This window comes from Podarcis liolepis (genome assembly GCF_965112155.1).
Source record: "Podarcis liolepis genome assembly, chromosome: 14".
NCBI classification, from domain to species: Eukaryota; Metazoa; Chordata; class Lepidosauria; order Squamata; family Lacertidae; genus Podarcis; species Podarcis liolepis.
The window spans coordinates 9,422,328-9,445,485 of record NC_139569.1 but is presented as its reverse complement, the minus strand read 5'-3'; the positions used below and the strand labels follow the sequence as shown (position 1 = coordinate 9,445,485).

At 45.0% G+C, this 23,158-nt stretch overlaps 1 protein-coding gene across 1 annotated transcript; it reads left to right on the top strand.

The window, feature by feature from the left end:
• Positions 1-6,479: 6,479 nt before the first annotated feature.
• Positions 6,480-23,050, top strand: TVP23A (trans-golgi network vesicle protein 23 homolog A). The gene is made up of 8 exons (XM_083474570.1): positions 6,480-6,862; positions 12,504-12,583; positions 15,411-15,555; positions 16,501-16,590; positions 18,514-18,642; positions 20,015-20,143; positions 21,411-21,501; positions 22,876-23,050. Exons 1-7 carry the CDS (start codon positions 6,851-6,853, stop codon positions 21,468-21,470), a joined length of 645 nt encoding a protein of 214 aa, XP_083330696.1. The 5' UTR covers positions 6,480-6,850; the 3' UTR covers positions 21,471-21,501; positions 22,876-23,050.
• The last annotated feature ends 108 nt before the right edge of the window (positions 23,051-23,158 follow it).

Sequence of the window (23,158 nt, the reverse complement as noted above, 5' to 3'; positions counted from 1 at the left end):
TCTGGTTCCCCATCCCGGTTTCACAGTGACCAAGCAGATGCTCACGAGAAGACCACAGACCATGGAGGAAAGCTGTTGCAAACAAAACTGCCAATATCTATGGTGTGCTGAGACCACATTTAGGCCACATTCAGAGTCATACTAACCCCCCAAAGAATTAGGGGAGCCATAGTTTCTTAAGGATGCTGAGAGTCATAGGGAGGCCCCCTATCCAAGCTACAATTCCATGCATCCCCTGGGAAGAGGGACTGATTCCGAAGCCACTCTGGGAAGGGAACAGGGGTCTCTCCAAACCACTCTCAACACTCCCTTAATGGGCTACACTTCCAGGATTCTTTGGGGGAAGAAGCCATGTGTCATGGTCCGGTTCATGGGCGATCAAAGTCTTGGCTGGGGACGTCGGGACCGAGGGCAAGATGGCGGGGTGGGAGCAGGAACGGGGGTCCAGAAGCCAGGAGTCAAGAAGCCAGTGGTCCAAGGGTCAGGAAGCAAGGAGTCACGAAGTCAAGGCTCTGAGGATCAAGAAGCAAGGAGTCATGAAGTCAAGGGTCCAAGGGTCAGGAAGCAAGGAATTACAAAGTCAAGGGTCAACGGATCAAGAAGAAGGAGTCATGAAGTCAAGGGTCCGAGGATCAAGAAACAAGGGGTCAAGGAGCCAAATGCAACAAGGCAGGAAATGTGTTGCTGTGGCAAAGAGCCAAAGGGAAATGCTGACCTTATATCCCTTCCCGGCTCTTGCCACCAGGTGCTGTGAGTTACCAGTCGGCCTCACCTGTGAAGCTGCGCCTTGCGGGTGTTCCACAGGGCAGTCACCACTACTGAGAAGGCCGTCTGCCTGATTCCCTGTAACCTCACTTTTCACAGTGAGGGAACCACCAGAAGGCCCTCGGCTCTGGACCTCAGTGTCCGGGCTGAATGATGGGGGTGGAGACACACCTTCTGGTCTACAGAGCCTACTGGCCTTTAGGGCTTTAAAGGTCAGCAGCAACACTTTGAATTCTGCTCGAAAACTTCTGCCTATGCTCTGGTACCCTCTAGGATAGATTACTGCAATGTGTTATAGATTGGGCTGTCTCTGAAGGTGGTTCGGAAGCTTCACTGGTGCAGAATTCGGTAGCCAGCTTCCTCACGGGGCAAGAAGGTTTGAGCATATTGCACCGATCCTGGCCCGACTGGCGGGGTATAAAAATGAAATTATGATTATTAATATCCTCATCATCATTGAATGACGTCCCTATTTTTATCGGAGAAATGTTGGAAGGTATGCATACGACAGCTATGTTTTGGTTCTCGTACTGTTTAAGGAAATGCAAATTTAATAGCTTCAGCTTCCAATGCAAAATGAATAGACTCCCTCCTCCTTCCTTTCTCAGAGGCAACTTTGACACGGTTAATTTCTTAAGCTTTCTGAAACTGGGAGGTTGCCAGAGGTAACTGCCAAAAAGATTTCCTTTAGCCAACTGTATATTGCCTTCTGTTAGACAATGGGCCTGAGTTCTCAGAAGTCACGTGATTTTTCCGCTCTGTTTTCTACAAAACACTTCCCTCCCAGATTAACAGGTTAACGCTGGCACGGCAACCGCTTGGATAAATATAGAAGACAAGTTTCGGCTTCAGAGGTCAGCAATTAAAATATGTCAAGAGCAAGAAGCCCTGTGGGTTGCTCAGTCAGTAATGAACGAGATTTATAATCTAAGAGTTGTATGTTCAAGCAAAAGATTAGGCAAAACATTCCTGCATTTCAGAGGGTTCGACAAGATGACTCTCGTGGTTCCTTCCAACTCTACAATTATATGACTGTAAGCGAACGGATCTTGCAAATAATCAGAAAGCAAAAAGATCTTTTAAAAACCGAAACAACCTAGTGGGTGGAGGCAGCTCAGCTATTATTCCGCCCCTCCCTTAAAGAACAGTAAAGTAATTTTGGGAAATGTGGGTTTGTATGCATGTCGCCCTTATCCTACTCTTGAGTAACTAACAACCAGATTCTCTGAACAGGGAGACTCATTGGAAAATTGCTGCACTCTGTCCAGGATAGCAGTGAGCCTGATTCAGGAGCAAGCCTGTCTTTCTGAAATTAAATCATCAAGGGCAATGGCTAGTTTTGGACTGGTTTGACTTCTGCTGTGTTTTATTACCTATTTGTTCAGACCTTCCAAGTGTCCCTATTTTCCCAGGACAACCCCAGATTTACAGAAGCTGTCCTGGTTTCTGATTTGAACCTGGAATATCCTGCTTTTTCCAGTATACCTGAAAGAGTGTCTCCACCCCCATCGTTCACCCCGGACACTAACGTCCAGCTCCGAGGGCCTTCTGGCAGTTCCCTCACTGTGAGAAGTGGAGCTACAGGGAACCAGGCACAGGGCCTTCTTGGTGGTGGTGCCCTCCCATCAGATGTCAAGGAAATAAACAACTATCTGACTTTTAGAAGACATCTGAAGGCAACCTTGTTTAGGGAAATTTTTAGTGTTTGCTGTTTTATTTTGTTTTTAATATTCTGTTGGGAGCCGCCCATGAGTGGCTTGTTAACCCAGCCAGATATTTTTTGGGGGGATATAAATAATTTATTATTATTATTATTATTATTATTATTATTATTATTATTATTATACATCCCTATTTTAATTAGAGAAATGTTGGAGAATAAATATTTGTTTCTTCTTCCTGGTACGCTCTTTTGGGAGCCTGGTGTCAACAAGCAGCATGAATACATCAGCATGAACATAAGAACACAGGAAGCCGCCTCAGACTGAGCTGGGCTAGTGGTCCCTCCAGCTCAGCATTGTCTACACTGACTGGCAGCATCTCTCCAGGGTTTCAGGCAGCGTGTCTCTCAGCCCTGCCTCTCTCAGCCCTGCCTGGAGACGCCAGGGATTGAACCTGGAACCTTCTGTGTGCAAGGCAGACGCTCCACCACTGAGCCACAATCCTCCCCCTTAATGTAATGCAATATAAAAAATAGGGGTTCCCGCAGATGACCTGTTTATTCAGCATTCATCCTGATTTGGTAGTAGAAAGCTTACATAGTAGGGTTGCCATATTTCAAAAGGTGAAAATCCATCTTTTCTTCTTCTTTTTTTTGCAAAATCTTTGAAGAAAATCCACCAAATTCTACACTTCTGACATGGGTTGCCATATGTCTGGATTTTCCCAGACTTTACACTGTTTCCAACAGCTGGATCCTGGCTAAGTCTAGGAAATTCTGGATGTTGGGGAACCCTATTATATGGACGCAGGCGGCGCTGTAGTCTAAACCACTGAGCCTCTAGGGCTTGACAATCAGATGGTTGGTGGTTTGAATCCCCACCACGGGGTGAGCTCCCGTTGCTCTGTCCCAGCTCCTGCCAACCTAGCAGTTCGAAAGCACACCAGCGCAAGTAGATAAATAGGTACCACTGCTGCAGGAAGGTAAACTGCGTTTCTGTGTGCTCTGGTTTCCGTCACAGTGTCCTGTTGCTCCAGAAGCGGTTTAGTCATGCTGGCCACATGACCCGGAAAGCTGTCTGTGGACAAACGCCGGCTCCCTCAGCCTGAAAGCGAGATGAACGCCGCAGCCCCGTAGTCGCCTTTGACTAGACTTAACTGTCCAGGGGTCCTTTACCTTTTACCTTTTTACCTTATATGGTGGTTGGACTATGCCCTGCAGATTCACCCATCCCTAACCCTAGGAGCAGAATATCTGATTTCAAGCTCTGGCAAATATTAAGCTCTCTCCCTCCCCCACCTTTTCTCTCTCTCTTTGAACTTAAGAGACTTTTGGTGCACAACACTACCAGAGACTCTCCCAGGTCAGGAGCGGAGGAAGGGGGGTGCAGTGGATGCGGTCCACCCCGGGTGTCAACACTGATGGGTGTGACAAAATGGCGGGCAGCACTCACCGCGGGGCCTGCAGCTCACCTGAGCCACACATCTCTCCTGGGAAAGACATGGTGGCTTGGGCGCACGCAGGCTCCACGCTGCTCAAACTGTCCACCCACTCCCCCCCCCCCAGCTGTAGGGCAGCTGAGTGGAGGAGGCAGGCAGACTCCAGAGGCCACGCAGTGCGCCCCACCCCTATACGGTATGATCATCTTTATTGTCATTGTCCCATACAGAGCAATGACATTGGATAAAATCTACATCAGACATTCAGAAACCAACAAGCCTGCTATCCCAGCCTGGTTAGCCCCCTAAAAACTCTGATACGCCATAATTAAATACAATATACTCCCACAAAGACTACCTTACACTGCATTTAAAACCATAATCACATTTGGATAACAACTGTTTCTCAGGCGGCTAGTCCTAGCCTTCATAACCCTGTACCTTCTTCCAGAAGGCAGAAGCTGAAAGAGATCATTTCCGGGGTGCGCACTATCCTGCGCTATCTCTGCAGCTTTCCTATGGCACTTGGAAGCATAGACTTGATCCAAGGTGGGAAGAGTGCACCCAATTTTTCTCTCCGCAGTCTTTACAACCCTGGACAGCATTGTTTTTTCCCTGACCATGCAGCTTCCAAACCATACACACAGACCATAAGTTAATACACTCTCAACAGTACAATGGTAAAATGCCATCAACAGGTACTTTGAGAGATTATTTTTCCGGAGGATTCTCAGAAAATATAACCTCTGCTGTGCTCTCTTCATCAGGTCTTTACTGTTTTCTCCCCAGGTTAGGTCATCTCTCAACTCCATTCCCAGAAATCGAAACACCGAGACCTGTTCCAAGACCCCGCCCTCACCCCGCCCTTATGGGCAGATCGCCCTGCCCCTGAGCGCATCGCCCCAGGCGCCCAAGCAGCTTCCTCTGCCGCTGTCCCAGGTTATTTATTTGTTGAGCATTCATCCTGATTTATGGGCAGATGGGGCTCATCAAGCTGGGAAGCTTGCCCATGCATGTAGGAGAAGGAGAACTCTGGTCCTAAATCTCCGCTACCTTGTCAGATATCTTCGGAAGAAGAAAAGGCTCAGGAATAAAGCCTTTTTTTAAAAAAGCATTTTTATTAGTTTTTAACATATTAATTAACATTCATACAACAGAACTTCTCATCTTATACAATATTTTTTGGACTTCCGTCAACACCTCTGATTGTTTTCCGTTCTTATCACTTATTATGCATTTCTTAATTTCATATTACCTTTAATTATCTTTAACTAATAATTCTCCTCATTATCTTTTTTGCAACATTTCAAATAATTCACCTTACAAAACTACTTGCAAACCTACTTGCATAATCTGTTCATCACAGTTACTTTTCAAATAGTCCATAAATTTACTCCAGTCTTCTGAGAATCTCTGGTCCCTCAGGTTTCGAATCCTTCCTGTTAGTTTATCTAATTCTGCATTGTCCATCAGTTTCTTCCTCCATTCGGCTCAGGAGTAAATCGTACACAAATCCAGAGTGGAGTCCTTAAGACAGTTGGGTGGCACCTTGTCTGCCTCCTCCCAGCAACTCCCACAGTTCTACTTTCCTTTGGACCCCATCAGTGAGGGAAACAGGAAGGGGGGAGTCTTGCTATCTGGGCAGCCCAAGATCTCCAGACACACTTCCCAGGCCTGTGCCCCGGGGAGATCACTTCAATTCTTTAGGCGCCCTCAGGAAAGCTGACCAAGGAAGGGAAAGCTTTTGCTGGAGAGAGAGAGAGAGAGATGAGGATGATTTTAATACACACATGGTACCCCTTCATCGCATGCTCCACAGAACATCCAGCTCAGTGGCAATCAGCGGACTCATATTTGAAAATCTGAAACTCTATATTCTTGGGGAGGGAAGCTTCTCTTTATGAGGGGCTTATGTTTATAGTTCCTTTTTTGAATTCCTCCCTTTTTAAAGCAACACCATGGTGTTCTCATTGTTCCTAGCCCTCTCTGGGACCTTAGGGTGAAGGACAGGCAATAAATAAATGAATAATCACAATGCTTTTTTGGTTAATGTGCTGAGGAATATCTGTGTGCAGTGTTTCTTGAAAAAGAGGAACATTCTCTGGATTGTTGCCAGGTAAGCTTTACTCAGAAATCAATATTAAAAAGTTCCTTCCAGTAGCACATTAGAAACCAACTAAGTTTGTTATTGGTATGAGCTTTCGTGTGCATGCACACTTCTTCAGATTAGAAGTATAAGAAAGTATCTAAAGAAGTGTGCATGCACACGAAAGCTCATACCAATAACAAACTTAGTTGGTTTCTAAGGTGCTACTGGAAGGAATTTTTTTTATTTTGTTTCAACTACGGCAGACCAACACGGCTACCTACCTGGAATCAGAAATCAATGACCCTGTAGGACCCATGTCTATCATTTCCAAGGGGGATACTCTGGTGCTGGCTGCAACTTAATGGACTGGGCTTTTTTTTAAAGCCCTTTAAAATTAGAGGCACCTGTCAGCAGTATACAGTCCACAAATCTGCCCTTTCGCAAAGCTGCTCTTAATCTGATAACAGTTAACTCCCCTACCTCACCCCCCCCCCACAAATCCAGGCAAACCCTCTCACTCTGCTCTCAAGTTGTCCTTCCTCCCAGCACACCACCTTCCTTCCATCTCTCCTCTTCTCCCATCAGCCTTCATGGGCGTAGCCAGGATTTGGGGGGGGGCAGGCCTTTTGTGGGGGGGGGGCGGCGGCGACAGAACCTCAGCTTGCTATCTATTTTTATTGATTTTTATTGATTTAGGGAGGGTATCTGCCCCTCCCTGCAACCCAGCTTGGCTACGTCCATCAGCCTGCCCAACCTGCCTTCTTCTCCTGCATCTCCCTGCATCATTGCACTCCCGTCTCCATAGCAACCGGCCAGGAAGGAGAAGGTGGCTTGAGCATCACATCACATCCGCAGAGCCACAGAGAAGAGGAAGGGAGGGAAGGAGCCCAGGCTGCGATGATGAAGCAGGTGAGGGGAAGGAGAAATGCCGCAAGCTGCAGGGGGCTGTGGGCAGGAGAGTGTCAAATGGGGAGGGGGGTATTATGGGTTGTTGTTGTCAATGGGCCTACAGGGTGCATAGGCGTGACAGTGAAGCTGCGGGGCCTCAGTGTGGAAATGGTTGGTGTGAGCTGGCAAGGCTTTTGGTGTGAAAAGGTGAAGGCAGCCTCATTTGGGAATAACCAGATGTCAAAAAGAAAAACAACTACCAAACTTTTAGAAGACATCTGAAGGCAGCCCTGTTTAGGGAAGCTTTTAATGTTTAATAGCTTATTGTATTTTAGTGTTCTGTTGGAAGCCGCCCAGAGTGGCTGGGGAAACCCAGCCAGATGGGCAGGGTATAAGTAATAAATTACTATTATTATTATTAGTCAGTGTACATGACATACATTTGCAGCACACCCCCCCAAGAACCCTGGGAACTGTAGTTTGTTCCAGGTGCTGGGATTCGTAACACTGCTAGGGGTAAACCACAATTCCCATGATTCTTTTTTTTGACTGGGTGAGTGTGCTTTAAACAAACCGGCTATAAAAAGTCTAAGTTGCCTTTAAATAGCTCTAATTTCTGAGGGGAAGACCAGCCCAATTCCAATTTGTGTCGCTTTTGCTGTTGAACACCATTATTATTATTTTTTTAAAAAAACCTCTGCACAGCTTTCTTAGTTGTCTCTTTGCAACACTACTTACATTGTGAATCAGCTGTTGGGCTGCCTCTTTAAATATTTTAACTTTGGTCACCTCCACTTTGCAGAAGGAACTCAAGGGCCTCCTGGAAATTCAGCTTTGCGCAACTGAAGCGTTTTGAAGAGCTCAGTTTCGCTGGCACGACAAACCCATGCTAAAAAAACCCATAAAACTCCTCAGACTTCTTCAGTTCATAAATCTTCCTGTTAATTGTTTGCTCATCCCACACCACGTCTCAACCCATTTCCTGTCACTTTCTTAACCGCAAGAAGTCTGGGTCTAAACAAAGTGGCAGCCATGCTTCTGAATATCGGTTTGTTGGAAATTGCTGTTGTGGGGGGAGTGCTTTTGTGCTCGGATCCTGTTCACAGGTTGAACACCTGGTCAGCCTCTGTGAGAACAGGATGCTGGACTCGATAGGCCATTGGCTTGGCCCAGCAGGACTTTTCTTAAATTCTCATGGAAACCATAGGAGGGCAGAGTGCTCTTGAGCTCTGTTCCCACTTGCGTGTTTCCCATAATGCACATCTGGTTGGCTGCTCTGAGAACAGGATATTGGACTTGATGGGTCTTCAGCTTGATCCAGCGAGCTGCTCTTCTATTCTTTTGATTGGTTGAGCTAGGCTAGATGTGGGGAAGCAGTTTATTTAAAAGAATTATACGAGTTGCTAGAAATGCAGGAAATGAGTGCAGCAGTGGGGCAAAAACTTACAGCCAACCTGAGAAAACAAGTATTATCCAACTTAAAGACCACTAATTCCTACAGTGATATCCCGAAAATTTATAATGAAATCTTCCAAATGTTCGTAGAGCTTAGTACTCCACCTAAAGTTTGGGTACTTAAACATAGCGCCAGTAGTGATATATGGAAGTGAGAGCTGGACCATAAAGAAGGCTGATGGCCGAAAAATTGATGCTTTTGAATTATGGTGCTGGAGGAGACTCTTGAGAGTCCCATGGACTGCAGGAAGATCAAACCTACCCATTCTGAAGGAAATCAGCCCTGAGTGCTCACTGGAAGGACAGATCCTGAAGCTGAGGCTCCAATACTTTGGCCACCTCATGAGAAGAGAAGACTCCCTGGAAAAGACCCTGGTGTTGGGAAAGATGGAGGGCACAAGGAGAAGGGGATGACAGAGGACGAGATGGTTGGACAGGGTTCTCAAAGCTACCAGCATGAGTTTGACCAAACTGTGGGAGGCAGTGGAAGACAGGAGTGCCTGGCGTGCTCTGGTCCAGGGGGTCACGAAGAGTCGGACACGACTAAATGACTCAACAACAACAACCTCGGGTTAAGAACTTAATTCGTTCTGGAGGTCCGTTCTTAACGTGAAATTGTTCTTAACCTGAGGTACCACTTTAGCTAATGGGGCCTCCCACTGCCGCAGCACAATTTCTGTTCTCATCCTGAGGTAAACTTCTTAACCCGAGGTACTATTTCTGGGTTAGTGGAGTCTGTAACCTGAAGCGTCTGTAACCTGAAGTGTTTGTAACCCGAGGTATAATAATAATAATAATAATAGTTATTTTTACACTGCCCATCTGACTGGGTTGCCCCAGATTTCTCTGATGAAAATAGGGACATCCTATTCAATCATCACCATCATTGCTTTCCCCCCCCCTGGGGGCACTCAAAGGTACGCAGTACCAGCACCTTTTTCATCCCCAAATGTTAAAAGTGTGGCACTTACTAGAACAACTGCATGGTGAGTACTGGCACTTTTTCCCCCTTAAAAAAAGCACAGTGGTATTTATTTATTTCAACCCAACAGTGGTTGCTGTTATTTTACTATTCATACCCCACCCATCTGACCGGATTGCCCCAGCCACTCTGGGCAGATTTCAAAGTATATAAAAACATAATAAAACAAACATTCAAAAAAACTTCCCTCTACAGGGCTGCCTTCAGATGTCTTCTAAAGGCTGTATAGTTTCCTGTCTCCTTGGTTCAGGGGTCGCATAGCTCCGTACCCTCCAACATTTTATCAGCTGAAAATAGGAACGTCCTAAGGAAAAGCGGAGCATTTCAGGGTCAAATCAGAAACTGGGGTGGCTTTTGCAAATCCAGGACTGTCCCTGGAAAATAGAGGTACTTGGAGGGGTCTGCCATTATGAGAACAGAATATTAATAATAATAAATTTTATTTATACCCCGCCCTCCACAGCCAAGACCGGGCTCAGGGCAGCTAACACCAAATATAAAAACAATTGATTAGAATACAGCTTAAAAAACAAAATTAAAATACAACCTTAAAACATTAAAATGCAGCCTCATTTCAGTGGAACTCAATCAAAAACTTTTTGGGGGATAAAAATGTCAAGTCTTCACCAAGGATAACTACCCAGACTGGTCCTACATGGGCCAGAAAAAAGCCAGGGAAGTCCCCAAATGGGAGTTCCAACACAGAATGCTGGACCAGATAGGCCACTGGCCTGATGCAGCGGACTCTTCTTATGCCCTTAACCTTTGGCCCTCTGGGTGCTGCTGAACTACAACTCCCATCAGCCCCAGCAAGTGTGACCAATGTCTAAGGATGATGGGAGTCGTGGTTCAGCAATGTCTGGCAGGTCCAGGATTCCTTACCGCATGCCCTAGACTAGAGCAACCGAGCATCGTTGTTCGGGACCATTGTTTGGTCCCCTTCAACTTACTGGCTTCCATTTCCTCCTAAAGTTGCCCGCCACCCAACCATTTTAAGCTTCCCATCTGCTTTGTGCCAAAATATGACGGGAGAATGTTCCAGGGGGTTCACACTGGCTGCGCGCTGCCTTCTTTTAACCTCCCTCCCTTCCCCACATTTGGAAAGATAATTCCCCCGTTTGCTGGGAAAAGCATTCCTCAGATGACATCCCATGCTTGGCTGGACTTTCCCCCTGAACTGGACCTCCTGTGGCCATGCAAGTTTCAGATTCATTTCAGGCACTCCCAATGTAGTAAACGCCTTTCCTAATTCCCCAGGAGGTTCAGATTTCCAGCTGGAGGCCAAATGAATTCTTTTGGGTGTGAAGTAATTGGCCTTCCTGGTTCTGCTTGTGGATTCCCAGTTACTGAATTACTGGATGTGCGTGAACGGCGCTTGGATGTACAGTGGAACCTCGAGTTACAGACTCTTTAGGTTACAGACGCTTCAGCTTACATACTCCGCTAACCCAGAAATAGTACCTCGGGTTAAGAACTTTGCTTCAGGATGAGAACAGAAATCGTGTGGTGGCAGCAGGAAGCACCATTAGCTAAAGTGGTACCTCAGGTTAAGAACAGTTTCAGGTTAAGAGCCAGTGTGGTGTAGTGGTTAAGAGCGGTAGTCTCGTAATCTGGTGAACCGGGTTCGCTTCCCCGCACCTCCACATGCAGCTGCTGGGTGACCTTGGGCTAGTCACACTTCTCTGAAGTCTCTCAGCCCCACTCACCTCACAGAGGGTTTGTTGTGGGGGAGGAAGGGAAAGGAGAATGTTAGCCGCTTTGAGACTCCTTAAAGGGAGTGAAAGGCGGGATATCAAATCCAAACTCTTCTTCTTCTTCTTCTTCTTCTTAAGAACGGACCTCTGGAACGAATTAAGTTCTTAACCTGAGGTACCACTGTATTTCTTTTTCACACATTGAACCTGCTTGAGTAAATGCTTTCCTGCAGGCAATTTCATAGGAGAGCCTGCTGGATCAGGCCAATGGCCCACTGAGTCCAGCATCCTATTCTCCCAGAGGCCAACTAGATGCTTGTGGGAAACCAGCAAGGAGAATAGGAGCATGAGAGCATTGTCCTTTCATGTGGTTTCCAGCATCTGGTATTCAGAGGCATGGCTGCCACAAACTATGGAGACAGAGTAAAGCCAATGTGGATAGTAGCCGTCACTCGCCCTTTCCTCCATAACTTTCTTTAATTCATAGATACAGATATATAGATAGATTTTCGGTTTTATACATTTCAATAATTTTACAATCATTTTAACATTTCAAAACTTGACTTCCTTCCCCCTCTTTCTGCGGTTCCTTAAATTTATTTTTAATATTTTCTGCAAATCCAAATTACCGTATTTTTTGCTTTATAAGACTCACTTTTTCCCTCCTAAAAAGTAAAGGGAAATGTGTGTGCATCTTATGGAGCGAATGCAGGCTGCACAGCTATCACAGAAGCCAGAACAGCAAGAGGGATTGCTGCTTTCGCTGCGCAGCGATCCCTCTTGCTGTTCTGGCTTCTGAGATTCAGAATATTTTTTTTCTTGTTTTCCTCCTCCAAAATCTAGGTGCGTTTTGTGGTCTGGTGCGTCTTATAGAGCGAAAAATGCGGTAACTCTTAGTTTGCTCATTTATTCATCTGCTTTAAATATATACCCTCGTAAATCTGCAGCTTATTACGATAATCCTGCCAATGTTCTTATCCGTTTACAGTTTGTTTTGTAAATATTCAGTAAACCATTTCCATTCTTTTATAAAAAGTTTGTTATCTTGTTTTCATATTTTTCCGGTAAGTTTCGCCACTTCTGCGTATTCGCCATAATTTTTTGCATCCTTTCTTTTTTCGCTGGGATTTCTCTTCTTTCCATTTTTGGGCAAGTAACATTCTTGCCACTGTAGTCGCATACATGAATAAATTTCAATACAGTTTGGGTAGTTCTGTCCCTATAATTCCCTAAAGGAAAGCCTCTGGGTGGTTGCTTTTACAGTCGTTATTTTAAACATATTTTTCAATTCATTCTATGTCATTTAATTCTTTTTGAAGCCATCTAGATTGGCGGCTATCACTCTCGTCTGTGGGGATGAATCTCATCCTCCTTCCTGATTCGATTGATTCTGTATGGTGGACTTCTGGTCTTTGGGGAAAGAGGCTCATGCATGACGTCAACAGCGAAGGAAGAAAGGAATTTCCACTACATCCTTCCTTTGATCAGTACTTGTTTAAAATACGCATGTGTGCTCGTGTGTCTTTTCCAGACTTTAGCAGACGACACTGAAGACGTGTCTCTTGACTTCGGAAACGAAGAGGAGTTGGCCTTAAGGAAAGCAAAGATCAGGTAAATGAAGTAAATTAATTTTATTATTTACATACCCTCCAACATTTCTCCGATGAAAATAGGGACGTCCCATTCCACAATGATAACTTTACTAATTATACCCCGCACATCTTATTGGGTTGGCCAAGCCACTCTGGGCAGCTTCCAGCATATATAAAAACATAATAAAACATTAAAAAAAAACCCTTCCTTATACAGTGGTACCTCGGGTTACATACGCTTCAGGTTACAGACGCTTCAGGTTACGGACTCTGCTAACCCAGAAATAGTACCTTGGGTTAAGAACTTTGCTTCAGGATGAGAACAGAAATTGTGTTCCAGTGGCGCGGCGGCAGCAGGAGGCCCCATTAGCTAAAGTGGTACCTCAGGTTAAGAACAGTTTCAGGTTAAGAACGGACCTCCAGAACGAATTAAGTACTTAACCTGAGGTACCACTGTACAGGATTGCCTTCAGATGGCTCAGGGGTCAGATAACTCAACACCCTCCAACATTTCTCCATTGGAATTAGGAACATCCTAAGGAAAAGCGGGACATTCTGGGATCAAATCAGAAACCGGGACTGCTTCTATAAATTAGGGATGTACCTGGGAAATAGGGTCATTGGAGGGTCTGTATTTATCGATTTTACAATTTGGATTTATATTCCAACGTCCCTCATCCAAAGGTGATGTAAGTCATTCTCCTGCTCCTCATTTAACCCCCACAATGATTCTGTGAGGTAGGTTTGGCTAAGAGACAGAGACTGACTCCAAGGTGAGGTTCATGACCAAGTGGGGATTTGAACCCAGGTCTTCCCGGCCCCAGTCTGACACTGTAACCACTACACCAGCCCTCCAAATTCAATTGCAGAAATGTGTGTTCATAGGTCATAATTATTTGTGATAGGTAGGGGTGGGCCAAGGTTCAGTTTCTCACTTTCCAAGTTCATTTCATGTTTCTGTATCCTTTTGTGGATTTCTGTTTGAGTCCTCCTGAAAACTCACCAGCATTTCATTGCAAACTTATCCAAAAATCACCTCCAGGAAGTGAGTTCAGTGCAAACCTCTTAATCACTGCAATTTCAATCACGATTGAGCTGTGCCGAATCCCTAGCAATGCCCCTACTAAGCAGTAGCATCGCTGAAGCCTGTTTGATAGGTAAAGGTAAAGGTAAAGGTAAAGGACCCCTGGATGGTTAAGTTCGGTAAAAGGCAACTATGGGGTTGCGGCACTCATCTCACTTTCAGGCCGAGGGAGCCAGCGTTCCTCCTCAAAGATGTTGTAGCCCTGCGTTTTCACACTATCACATCCATTTTTTTGAAGGGCAATTTAAGAAAATCCGCAGGGATCAGTGGTTTTGCATATGCACTTGACCCTGGGCAGAGGATGCTACGCATTATATGCTATTCTGTAAATTGTGTGAAACACCTAACCAAAAATATCTGGAGAAAATTTTCTACCCTCAGTGACATCAATATGATTTTATATCTGTTGTCTGGTTTGGACAGGCGCATAATGCTTAACACAGCTAAATTCACAGGGGAGCTTTCCTAACCTAGAAAACCTGGTCACCCTCAAAATTTAAGATTCTATGTTTTTGTGTGTTTTTTTAATGCATGCTTTATTTATTGCATAGGCCAAACCTTTTATTTTCATGTCCAATTATTATGTATATTTTCTGCTTATACTATTCTGTTTGGCTACAACCAGCATTCGGTTGCCTTGCAAGTGAAATTTGAATCTGGATATGGGAGGCTGTGGAAAAGATGCTTTGGCCCCAGGAACATGCCAACTTCTCAAGTCTTGAAGAGTCTCACAACTGTGGAACTGGGGAGACTCTGCACTAAATGAACTATAAGAACTTCAGAAAAGAAGCTCCATTTCTGAAACCTCGGCTGCACGTTTCAATCTACATAGAAAGCTGAGAAGTTTGGGGCTTTTCTGTTGTTGTTGTTGTTAAACCACAGCTGCTAATACGACTCCACGTGCAACTTCATTTTTTACCATATTCCACAAAGGGGAACCCCAGGCTTCTGTTAAAAACAACACCAGACAGAACATACAGATCTATGAGGAAATGAGAGACCCATCGCTACTGTCTCTTTACAGCAAAGGGAGGATCTCAAGTGTGGCTGCTGCAAGTTGTCTGCAAGTAGAGTTTTTAAATGTTTCCATGTATCATCATTTTTAATTTTTTGAAATTACATTCCAATTCCTTTTTAAGAACAAACTTGCCCAGCTTGCCCAAAGAGCCTGTTAAATGCAATAGAAGTGGTTCGAATGACTAAGATGGAACCAATATGTACCGTATTTTTCGCTCCATAAGATACACCTGACCATAAGACGCACCTAGTTTTGAGAGGAGGAAAACACGAAAAAAACTATTCTGAATCAAATGTTGTACTAAACTATTTAAAGCAGCGAAGTGGGCGACTCCTGTCTGCTTTGCTGCTTTAAAGCGAACCACGGAGGAGGGATGGACGGGAGCCATGGCTCTCCTTCCCTCCCTCCTCTATGGCTCGCTTTAAAGCAGCAAAGCGGACAGGAGCCGCTTACACGTAACTCCTCCACGCAGCATTCACTTCATAAGACGCACAGACATTTCCCCTTACTTTTTAGGAGGAAAAAAGTGTGTCTTATGGACTGAAAAATATGGTAATTCACTGGAAAGGTGCATTTAAAAGGTTTTACGCCTATACTTCCATGCTTTACTTTGCTGCATATTTTGTGATTTTAACTGTCTGCTGGAATTCTCTCACCAGAGAGTACTTGCCCCAAACTTGGGTCTTGACTTCTGGGGTGCAACACAAAACAGTTTAGCATATGTTCCGGATCGTTCTCTCCTAGGCACCCTCTGGCCACCTTCTTCCACCTCTTTTTCCGAGTGAGTGCCATCGTGACCTACCTAGTCTGCGACTGGTTCAGCAAGAGTTTCATTGCCTGTTTCGTCCTCATTCTCCTCCTCCTGTCCTTCGACTTCTGGTCTGTGAAGGTAAGGACGCTCTGGGCATCTCACAACTCTAACGTTATGCCACCTTGCGCCATGTTGTCTTTCATCCAATGGCGTGAAACAGTCTGCCATCTCCCCTCCCCTTAGTATCAGTGTTGCCCTTGTAAAGCTCTGCAGGGAGAAGGAGGATAGGGACAAAACCAGGCTCCATTGGCACCGTCAGGCATTGACTCTGGCGCCACCTACTGTTGGTCCTCCTGCCTTCTGCCCTACCAGTCCCAATGGGCACCATCCAACACTGCCTTTGTCGTGGCATAAGTACATAAGTACATAAGAAGAGCCCCGAAGCTGGATCAGGCCAGTGGCCCAGCTAGCCTGGCATCCTGATCCAAAAATACAGATCTATGAAAATGGTGTACCAGTGGTATTTAACTCCTAGTAATAGATAGGTAGCCGTGTTGGTCTGCCTAGTATTTTAACTCCTAGTAAGTTAGCAAAAATGCAAGTACAAATACCTGCTGGAAATGTAAAGAAAAAGAAGGTATCTTTTATCATATGTGGTGGTTGTGTAAGGTAATAAAAGCATTCTAGGAAATGATATATGATGAACTGAAAAAATGTTTAAAATAACTTTTATTTTTAAAAAAACCCCAGAAGCTCAGGAACCTAGAAGACAAAACCTTCAGGAAAGAATGGGAAACATTTTTCATTTATTTAGGAGACCACTATTAGCAGATGAAAACAAACACCGCGGACAATATGGACAGATACAAAATACAGATTATGAAATAATATGCAGTTGAAAAAGTTGACAATAGAACCCATGGAGGGGATGGGGAGCTGTCTGGAGATTCTGGGAAATCTCTAAATATGGATATATATTTGGTATTGTTGCAACTTTACATTTGTGAAATCAAATAAAAATTATTATAAAAAAACCAAAAATACAGACCTCTCTAGCTGGCTGGCTTTCACCCTCTCATTTAGAACGTCACTGGAAGGCTGCTGGTCGGTTTGCGGTGGTGGAACCAGATTGATGAGGATGGGAAGAGCCACTGGGTGTACGAAGCGAAAAAGGTATTCCTTTACACTGTCTTTCTCAGAGCATAGAAGGGCCCTTGCTGGTGGACCATGTGTTGCAGCGGGCAATAGCTCAGTCGGTAGATTCTGAGACTCTTAATCTCCCAGGGTTGGGGCTTTGAGCCTCAGGTTGGGCCAAAGATTCCTGCATTGCAGGGGGTTGGACCAGATGACCCTCATGGTCCTTTCCAAGTCTATGATTCTATTATTCTAAGTGGTTCCCAAACTTTTTCAGACTCAGCCTCGGTTCCATAAACACATCAGCAGTGCTCCCCATCCCTATTAGAAAGCATAATTCAGAATAGTGGCTCACACAAGCCCCTAAGGAAGATAACAACACAGTAAAATTCAAAGCAGAAACAATTAAGTACAGTGGTGCCTCGCAAGACGAAAAGAATCCGTTCTGTGATTCTCTTCATCTAGTGGTTTTTTCGTCTTGCTAAGCAAGCCCATTGAAGGATTAGCGGATTAGCGCTATTAGCGGCTTTTAGCGGCTTATCTGCTGATCGGATCAGCTGATAAGCGGCTTAGCGGCTTAGAAAAAGGGGGGGGGAGGGGGAAAAAACCAGCAGGAACTCGCAAGACATTTTCGTCTTGCGAAGCAAGCCCATAGGAAATTCGTTTTGCGAAGCAACTCCAAAACGGAAAACTCTTTTGTCTAGCGAGTTTTCCGTCTTGCGAGGCATTCGTCTTGCGGGGCACCACTGTACACATTCATTCAAAATCCAATTGAGACCATTTAGTTTAGTTAATTTGACAAAATTGATGGACACGATGCAGTGAGACCAGCCTTTCGAAATCTGATGGTCATTTACATCTCCAGCCGCCCCCTGCTGCTCCCTTGCCTCTTCGCAAGGTAATCCTAGCTAATCCCAAGCATCCCAGGGCAAGTTACTCCTCACTTTGGGAACCACTGGTCTAAAGCATACAGGGAAAGCGCAGGAAGAGGTACGTAATTTCAAGAATTGGGGGGATGGAGATAAGTTTTTCTCCCCCAATAGTATTATTGCTCGGAGTCCTCCCATAGATGGCAGACAGAAGAAAGGACTTCGTCAAATAATATGCAATTAAGTTATTGACTACACCACTGTTGGATGCAGACAAGCCATCCAAAATGGGGGAAACCAAGCAGCACTTGCCTCATTTAGGCCTGCAATTTTTATGCCAACTTATGTGTATAGCAAGGGTGGTCCACATAATATTAATTTAATTATTTATATGCCACTCATCTGACTGGACTGGGTTGCCCCAGCCACTCCCAACAAAATATTAACCTTTAATATTAAAATATTAAAAACACAATAAAACATCAACCATTAAAAACTTCCCTGAACAGGGCTGCCATTAGATGTTTTCTAAATGCCAAATCTGCTCAACAACTTTTGGGGTGTCCTGGATTTTGCTTTTTGAAAAATGGCAACCCTACCCTCTGCCTGCTTACACATTTGGTGACAGACGCCATTTCGCCCAAACCACGCTCATCTGTCCCACACCTGATTCCAGGTGTCGGGGTTCTGGAAATCTATTGCAGTTTTTCATTTAAAATACTGCTTAGTTGTTTCGTTGTTTTGTTTTAAAAAAAACCCCTAAAGCCATGTGCAAATGAAGGCAAGGTTTATCAAACTGTAAAATGAGCATAAAATGCAATTCTGCAGTGACCATTACATTGACGTGGCCAGTATTTCTTGAGTAAACGGAAAAAAAGGCCTTTTTTAAAATGCATGGGACCAACATATCCACCGACACGGTACCAAATTTTAAGGAAGTTTATTGCCGATAATGAGGAAATGAATCTGTTTTCCTAGAATCAGATTATATATGGCAGAAGTTCCCATTTCTGTTTAATTCTGCGTCATTTTCGCAGAGATTTCAGCGGATGGTAACCCACCCCTCTCTTTCCCCCACTTTCCTCCACCATAGGTCCCGTCAACCGTAGCTGCCCCCACCGAAGTCGAAGCCCGGATATTCTGGCTGGGCCTGATTATCTGCCCGGTCATCTGGACACTTTTCTTCTTCAGTACCTTGTTTTCCTTGAAGCTGAAATGGCTGGTAAGGGGTTGGACAAAAGTTTGCAAAAGCCCAGGGGGCAGAGGTGGGGCATGGAGGGAGAGGAATGCCTGTTGCACAGGCAGAAGTCCTTGCACCAATGGGACATCTTTGTTGGATACAAGCCTATACGGATGTGATAAATAATATTGGCTATAGCTCTTCAAACCCAGATCATAGCACAGGGGTCAGCAAACTTCTTCATCAGGGGGCCGGTCCACTGTTCCTCAGACCTAGTGGGGGGGGCAAACTATATTTGGGGGGGGGCGGGGAAATGAACAAATTCCTATGCCCCACAAATAACCCAGAGATGCATTTTAAATAAAAACACACATTCTACTCATGTAAAAACACCAGGCAGGCCCCACAAACAACCCAGATATGCTTTTAAATAAAAGCACACATTCTACTCATGTAAAAACACGCTGATTCCTGGACCGTCCGTGGGCCAGATTGAGAAGGCGATTGGGCCGCATCCGGCCCCCGGGCCTTAGTTTGCCTACCCATGTCACGGCACGTGGAAGAACAGTCATAACTCACCCCCCCCCCCAGCTTCTGATGAAAAAACTTGGGGATCTACATTAAGGGAAAAAAGCAATAGAGTCACAGAAGTCTCTTCAATCTAGGAAGGTAGCCAAGGTTAGGGGTGGAGAAAAAAACTGACTCAGTACACAATTAAAGACAATTTATCAAATTCGCACTGACCTAGACACAGCTGCCCTTTGAAATTTGTGCCTGTCTGAATTTTGCAATGCAGTTGTCCAACTAACATTTACAAGAAGGCATTGATATTAGGGGAAAGCATACATGAAGAGGAAGATATTCATGAATATTATATATATGATTCTGTGAACGGCCCTGAGATCTAATGACGAAGGGCAGTATATAAATCTAATTAATAATAATAATAATAACACAGAGAAAATGCTTTACGTTAGGGGAAATTGCTTGCAAAAATAGGTGCATTCGTCAAAACTGCATTTGTGTTTGTTAGGAGAAATTCACGACAAAATGCTGCTGGAATTTTCCCAAGGATTTCATATGCTTTTGCAAATTTCTGCAAAATGTGAACTGAATTTCATACTGGAAAACGGGAAAACTGAGAGAGCCGAAATTGACTGATCTATCCATCTCTAGTCAAGATAGATAAGTAACTCCCAACAGAATATCTGACAAGATAATTTGTTTTTTTGCATTTCTATCCCACCTGTTCCTCCAAGGAGCTCAAAGTGGTGTACCTACTTCTCTGTCTCTATTATTATTATTATTATTATTATTATTATTATTATTATTACACTCAGTGGTGCATTCTGTGCACTGCCAACACACTTGCTGGTAAACGTCCCAACCTGCTTCTGTTTGCTGTTTGTTGCAGGCTCTCGTGATAGCTGGCATCTGCCTCCAAGCTGCCAACCTCTACGGCTACGTCCACTGCAAATTAGGAGGCTCGCAAACCATCCACAAAGTGACCTCGAGATTCCCGGCTCAACAGATGTTCCAGAGGGTGAGTTAGCGCCAGCTGTTTAGCCAGCCTTGAGTCAAGGTGAGGGACGGCTGGTCCACGTCCAACACCACAAAGGAATGGAAATGCAGATTGCAATTGTGATATGTCAAGACGGACAACATTGCTGTGGGTTGGTGGGGTTGAGTTTGCATGATGCCTCGAGTCCCTTCCAATTCTTGGGCTCCTGTACCCAGTGAGGGTTAGCATCTAAGAGAGGAGGTTGCCGATTTGGTCAGACAAGTTTCTTTGCAAGTCAATGGCCTTAGATAGCCGCTTAAGTCTACTTAAGGGATGCGGGTGGCACTGCGGTCTAAACCACTGGGCCTCTTGGGCTTGCCGATCAGAAGGTCGACGGTTCAAATCCCTGCCACGGAGTGAGCTTCCGTTGCTCAGTCCCAGCTCCTGCCAACCTAGCAGTTTGAAAGCACACCAAAAATGCAAGTAGTTAAATAGGTACTGCTCCGGCGGGAAGGTAAACGGCGTTTCCATGCGCTGCTCTGGTTTTGCCAGAAGCGGCTTAGTCATGCTGGCCACATGACCTGGAAAAACTGTCTGCGGACAAATGTTAGTTCCCTCGGCCTATAAAGCGAGTTGAGCGCCGCAACCCCAGAGTCGTCTACGACTGGACTTAACTGTCAGGGGTCCTTTACCTTTAAGTGTCGTAACTAGCATCCCAAAAGATATGAATAGAATAGAATAGAATAGAATAGAATAGAATAGAATAGAATAGAATAGAATAGAATAGAATAGAATGTGTAGCATTCCTTCTAAAAAGGCCCAGGGCAGAAGAGGGCAGTCTCTCTCTCTCCTTTTCTCAATCAATACAGCCTGAACACAAAGCGATATACTATCATAATTTGGATCCCGAATGCCTTGCCAGTCGAACATTTTGGCTCCCAAATGTCGGAAACCCAGAAGTGAGTATTCCTGTTTGTGAACGTTCTTTGGAACCCGAACGTCCGACGGGGCTTCCACGGCTTCCAATTGGCTGCAGGGCCTTCTTGCAGCCAATCAGAAGCAGTGCTTTGGTTTCCGAACGTTTCGCAAGTTGAACGGACTTCCGGAACAGATTCCGTTCGACTTCCAAGGTATGACTGTATAGTCAAGACCAACAAGCAAGGCTGGATAGGAGAGGAAAAGCAGTAGCTGCTGCGTTCTTCAGTTTTCGGGGGACTGAGCACGGCTAGTTGATGCAATCTAACAGAGACTTCTGAAGGGGGCTTGGGCTGCCGTGACAAAGACGAAAGACATTTTATGTATGTTGCAGGATATGCCAGAGGATTTTCAGAAGACCGTCCTGAAGGGCATGGGGACACGAAACCATTAGAGCAGAAAGAAGTGGGAAAAACTGATTACCGGTAGGAACAATTTGATACCACTGTTCTGGTGCTAAAAGAAGACCATCAGCTTTTTGTTTGAAAAGCCCAGATGCAACACCATCTCCCACCTACTATCTGTTGCACTCAGCGGCACTAGCCACCCACCGAGTCCCTGTCGCCTCCCCTCTTTTGCAAGCTATTCTTGTCTCTTCCTCTATTAGAGATTCTGGTATTCCCCTCCGTCCAACTCATCCCTAGCACAAAAGTTGGCAACTTTGGTCGCGGAGGAGGAACTGAAACAAACCCCTTCCACCCGTCCGTACAACCAGCCTCGGGAGCCATCAGTCAAGGCTCGTCTGCCCCATGGGCTCTGCCAGTTCCAAAGGGCGTTGTTGACCCACACTGTCAACAGACCCCCTAAGGAGAGCCGGAGCATCGTACAGGGCAGGGGTCAGCAAACTTTTTCAGCAGCGGGTCGGTCCACTGTCCCTCAGACCTTGGTGAGGGGGTGGATAGACAGACTATATTTTGGAGGGGGGAAATGAACGAATTCCTATGCCCCACAAATAACCCAGAGATGCATTTTAAATAAAAGGACACATTCTACTCATGTAAAAACACGCTGATTCCCGGACCGTCTGCAGGCCGGATTTAGAAGGCAATTGGGCCAGATCTGGCCCCCGGGCCTTAAGTTTGCCTACCCATGGTATAGATATTCAGTCCAATCCAGATTTCATTTCCTAGTCAGTCATGTTCCTGCTGGCCATTTTATTTCTTCAAAGAACTGGGAGTGTGGGACCCCACTGCTGTTTTTTGAAGGGGCATTGGTCCACAAACAAGTGTATGCACTTTGACACCACCTTTTTCTTGCACTTAGGGAGGTAGTTGGGAGCACTAATTAGTTATATAATCGGCAAGGTTTCCTGCCTGGAACCTAGGAGCCTCTGGCAGTTAGACAGTACCAAACAAAGTGGCCCAATGGCATCAATCTGTGAGAGGCAACTTTCCTCTTTCCTTGAGCCCTTTCTTCAGAATCCATGAGGACTAGAATATTTAATTCTAGAGGCAGATGTCAGTTGTAGAGTATACGTTGCATAAATCCCTGGCATTTCGAGGCTAGGAGAGATGTATCTTCCATCCTGAAGAGCTGCTTCTGGTTCACGCAGACTAAACCAAGTTTGATGGTCAGTTGGTCTGTACAATTTCCTGTGTTCCTGGGAACTAGCAGTAGACATGGAGGGGGCAGACTTTGCTCATGGCCCTGGGGTTCCCTACTCTTTAATGTGTCAGCGTTCCAGTTCACAGTCAGACTAAGAAACAATGCAGCTAGTCCACAGCACAGAACCCCGCTAAACAAACACTAACGCATTTGCTATTTAAATTATAACTCTTAAATGTATTCTGATCTTCCAGATCCTTCACGGAGAAGAGAACCTGCGGTCTAAATATGGATCATCCCCAACAACTTTATTCATCGGCAATTACTGAAAACGAAACTAAGGCGGGCTGAAGCAGAATGCAGAAATGATTGTGAGAAACTCCTTAAAGAGAGAGATGTACGTTTCTAAATAAAAGAACTTTCTACCGAGATATGTGTGTTTTAATTTTAGTTTAGCTTATTTTAAATAGTAGTTTTAAAACTGATTTTTTACCAAAAACTTTATTGTTTTATGTTCTTTGTAAGTAGCTTTCGAGG

Coding starts and splice junctions, on each gene's coding strand:
- TVP23A (XM_083474570.1), top strand. Junction 15,556..16,500: donor TCGACTTCTGGTCTGTGAAG/GTAAGGACGCTC, acceptor CCTCTCATTTAG/AACGTCACTGGAAGGCTGCT. Junction 20,144..21,410: donor CTCAACAGATGTTCCAGAGG/GTGAGTTAGCGC, acceptor TGTATGTTGCAG/GATATGCCAGAGGATTTTCA.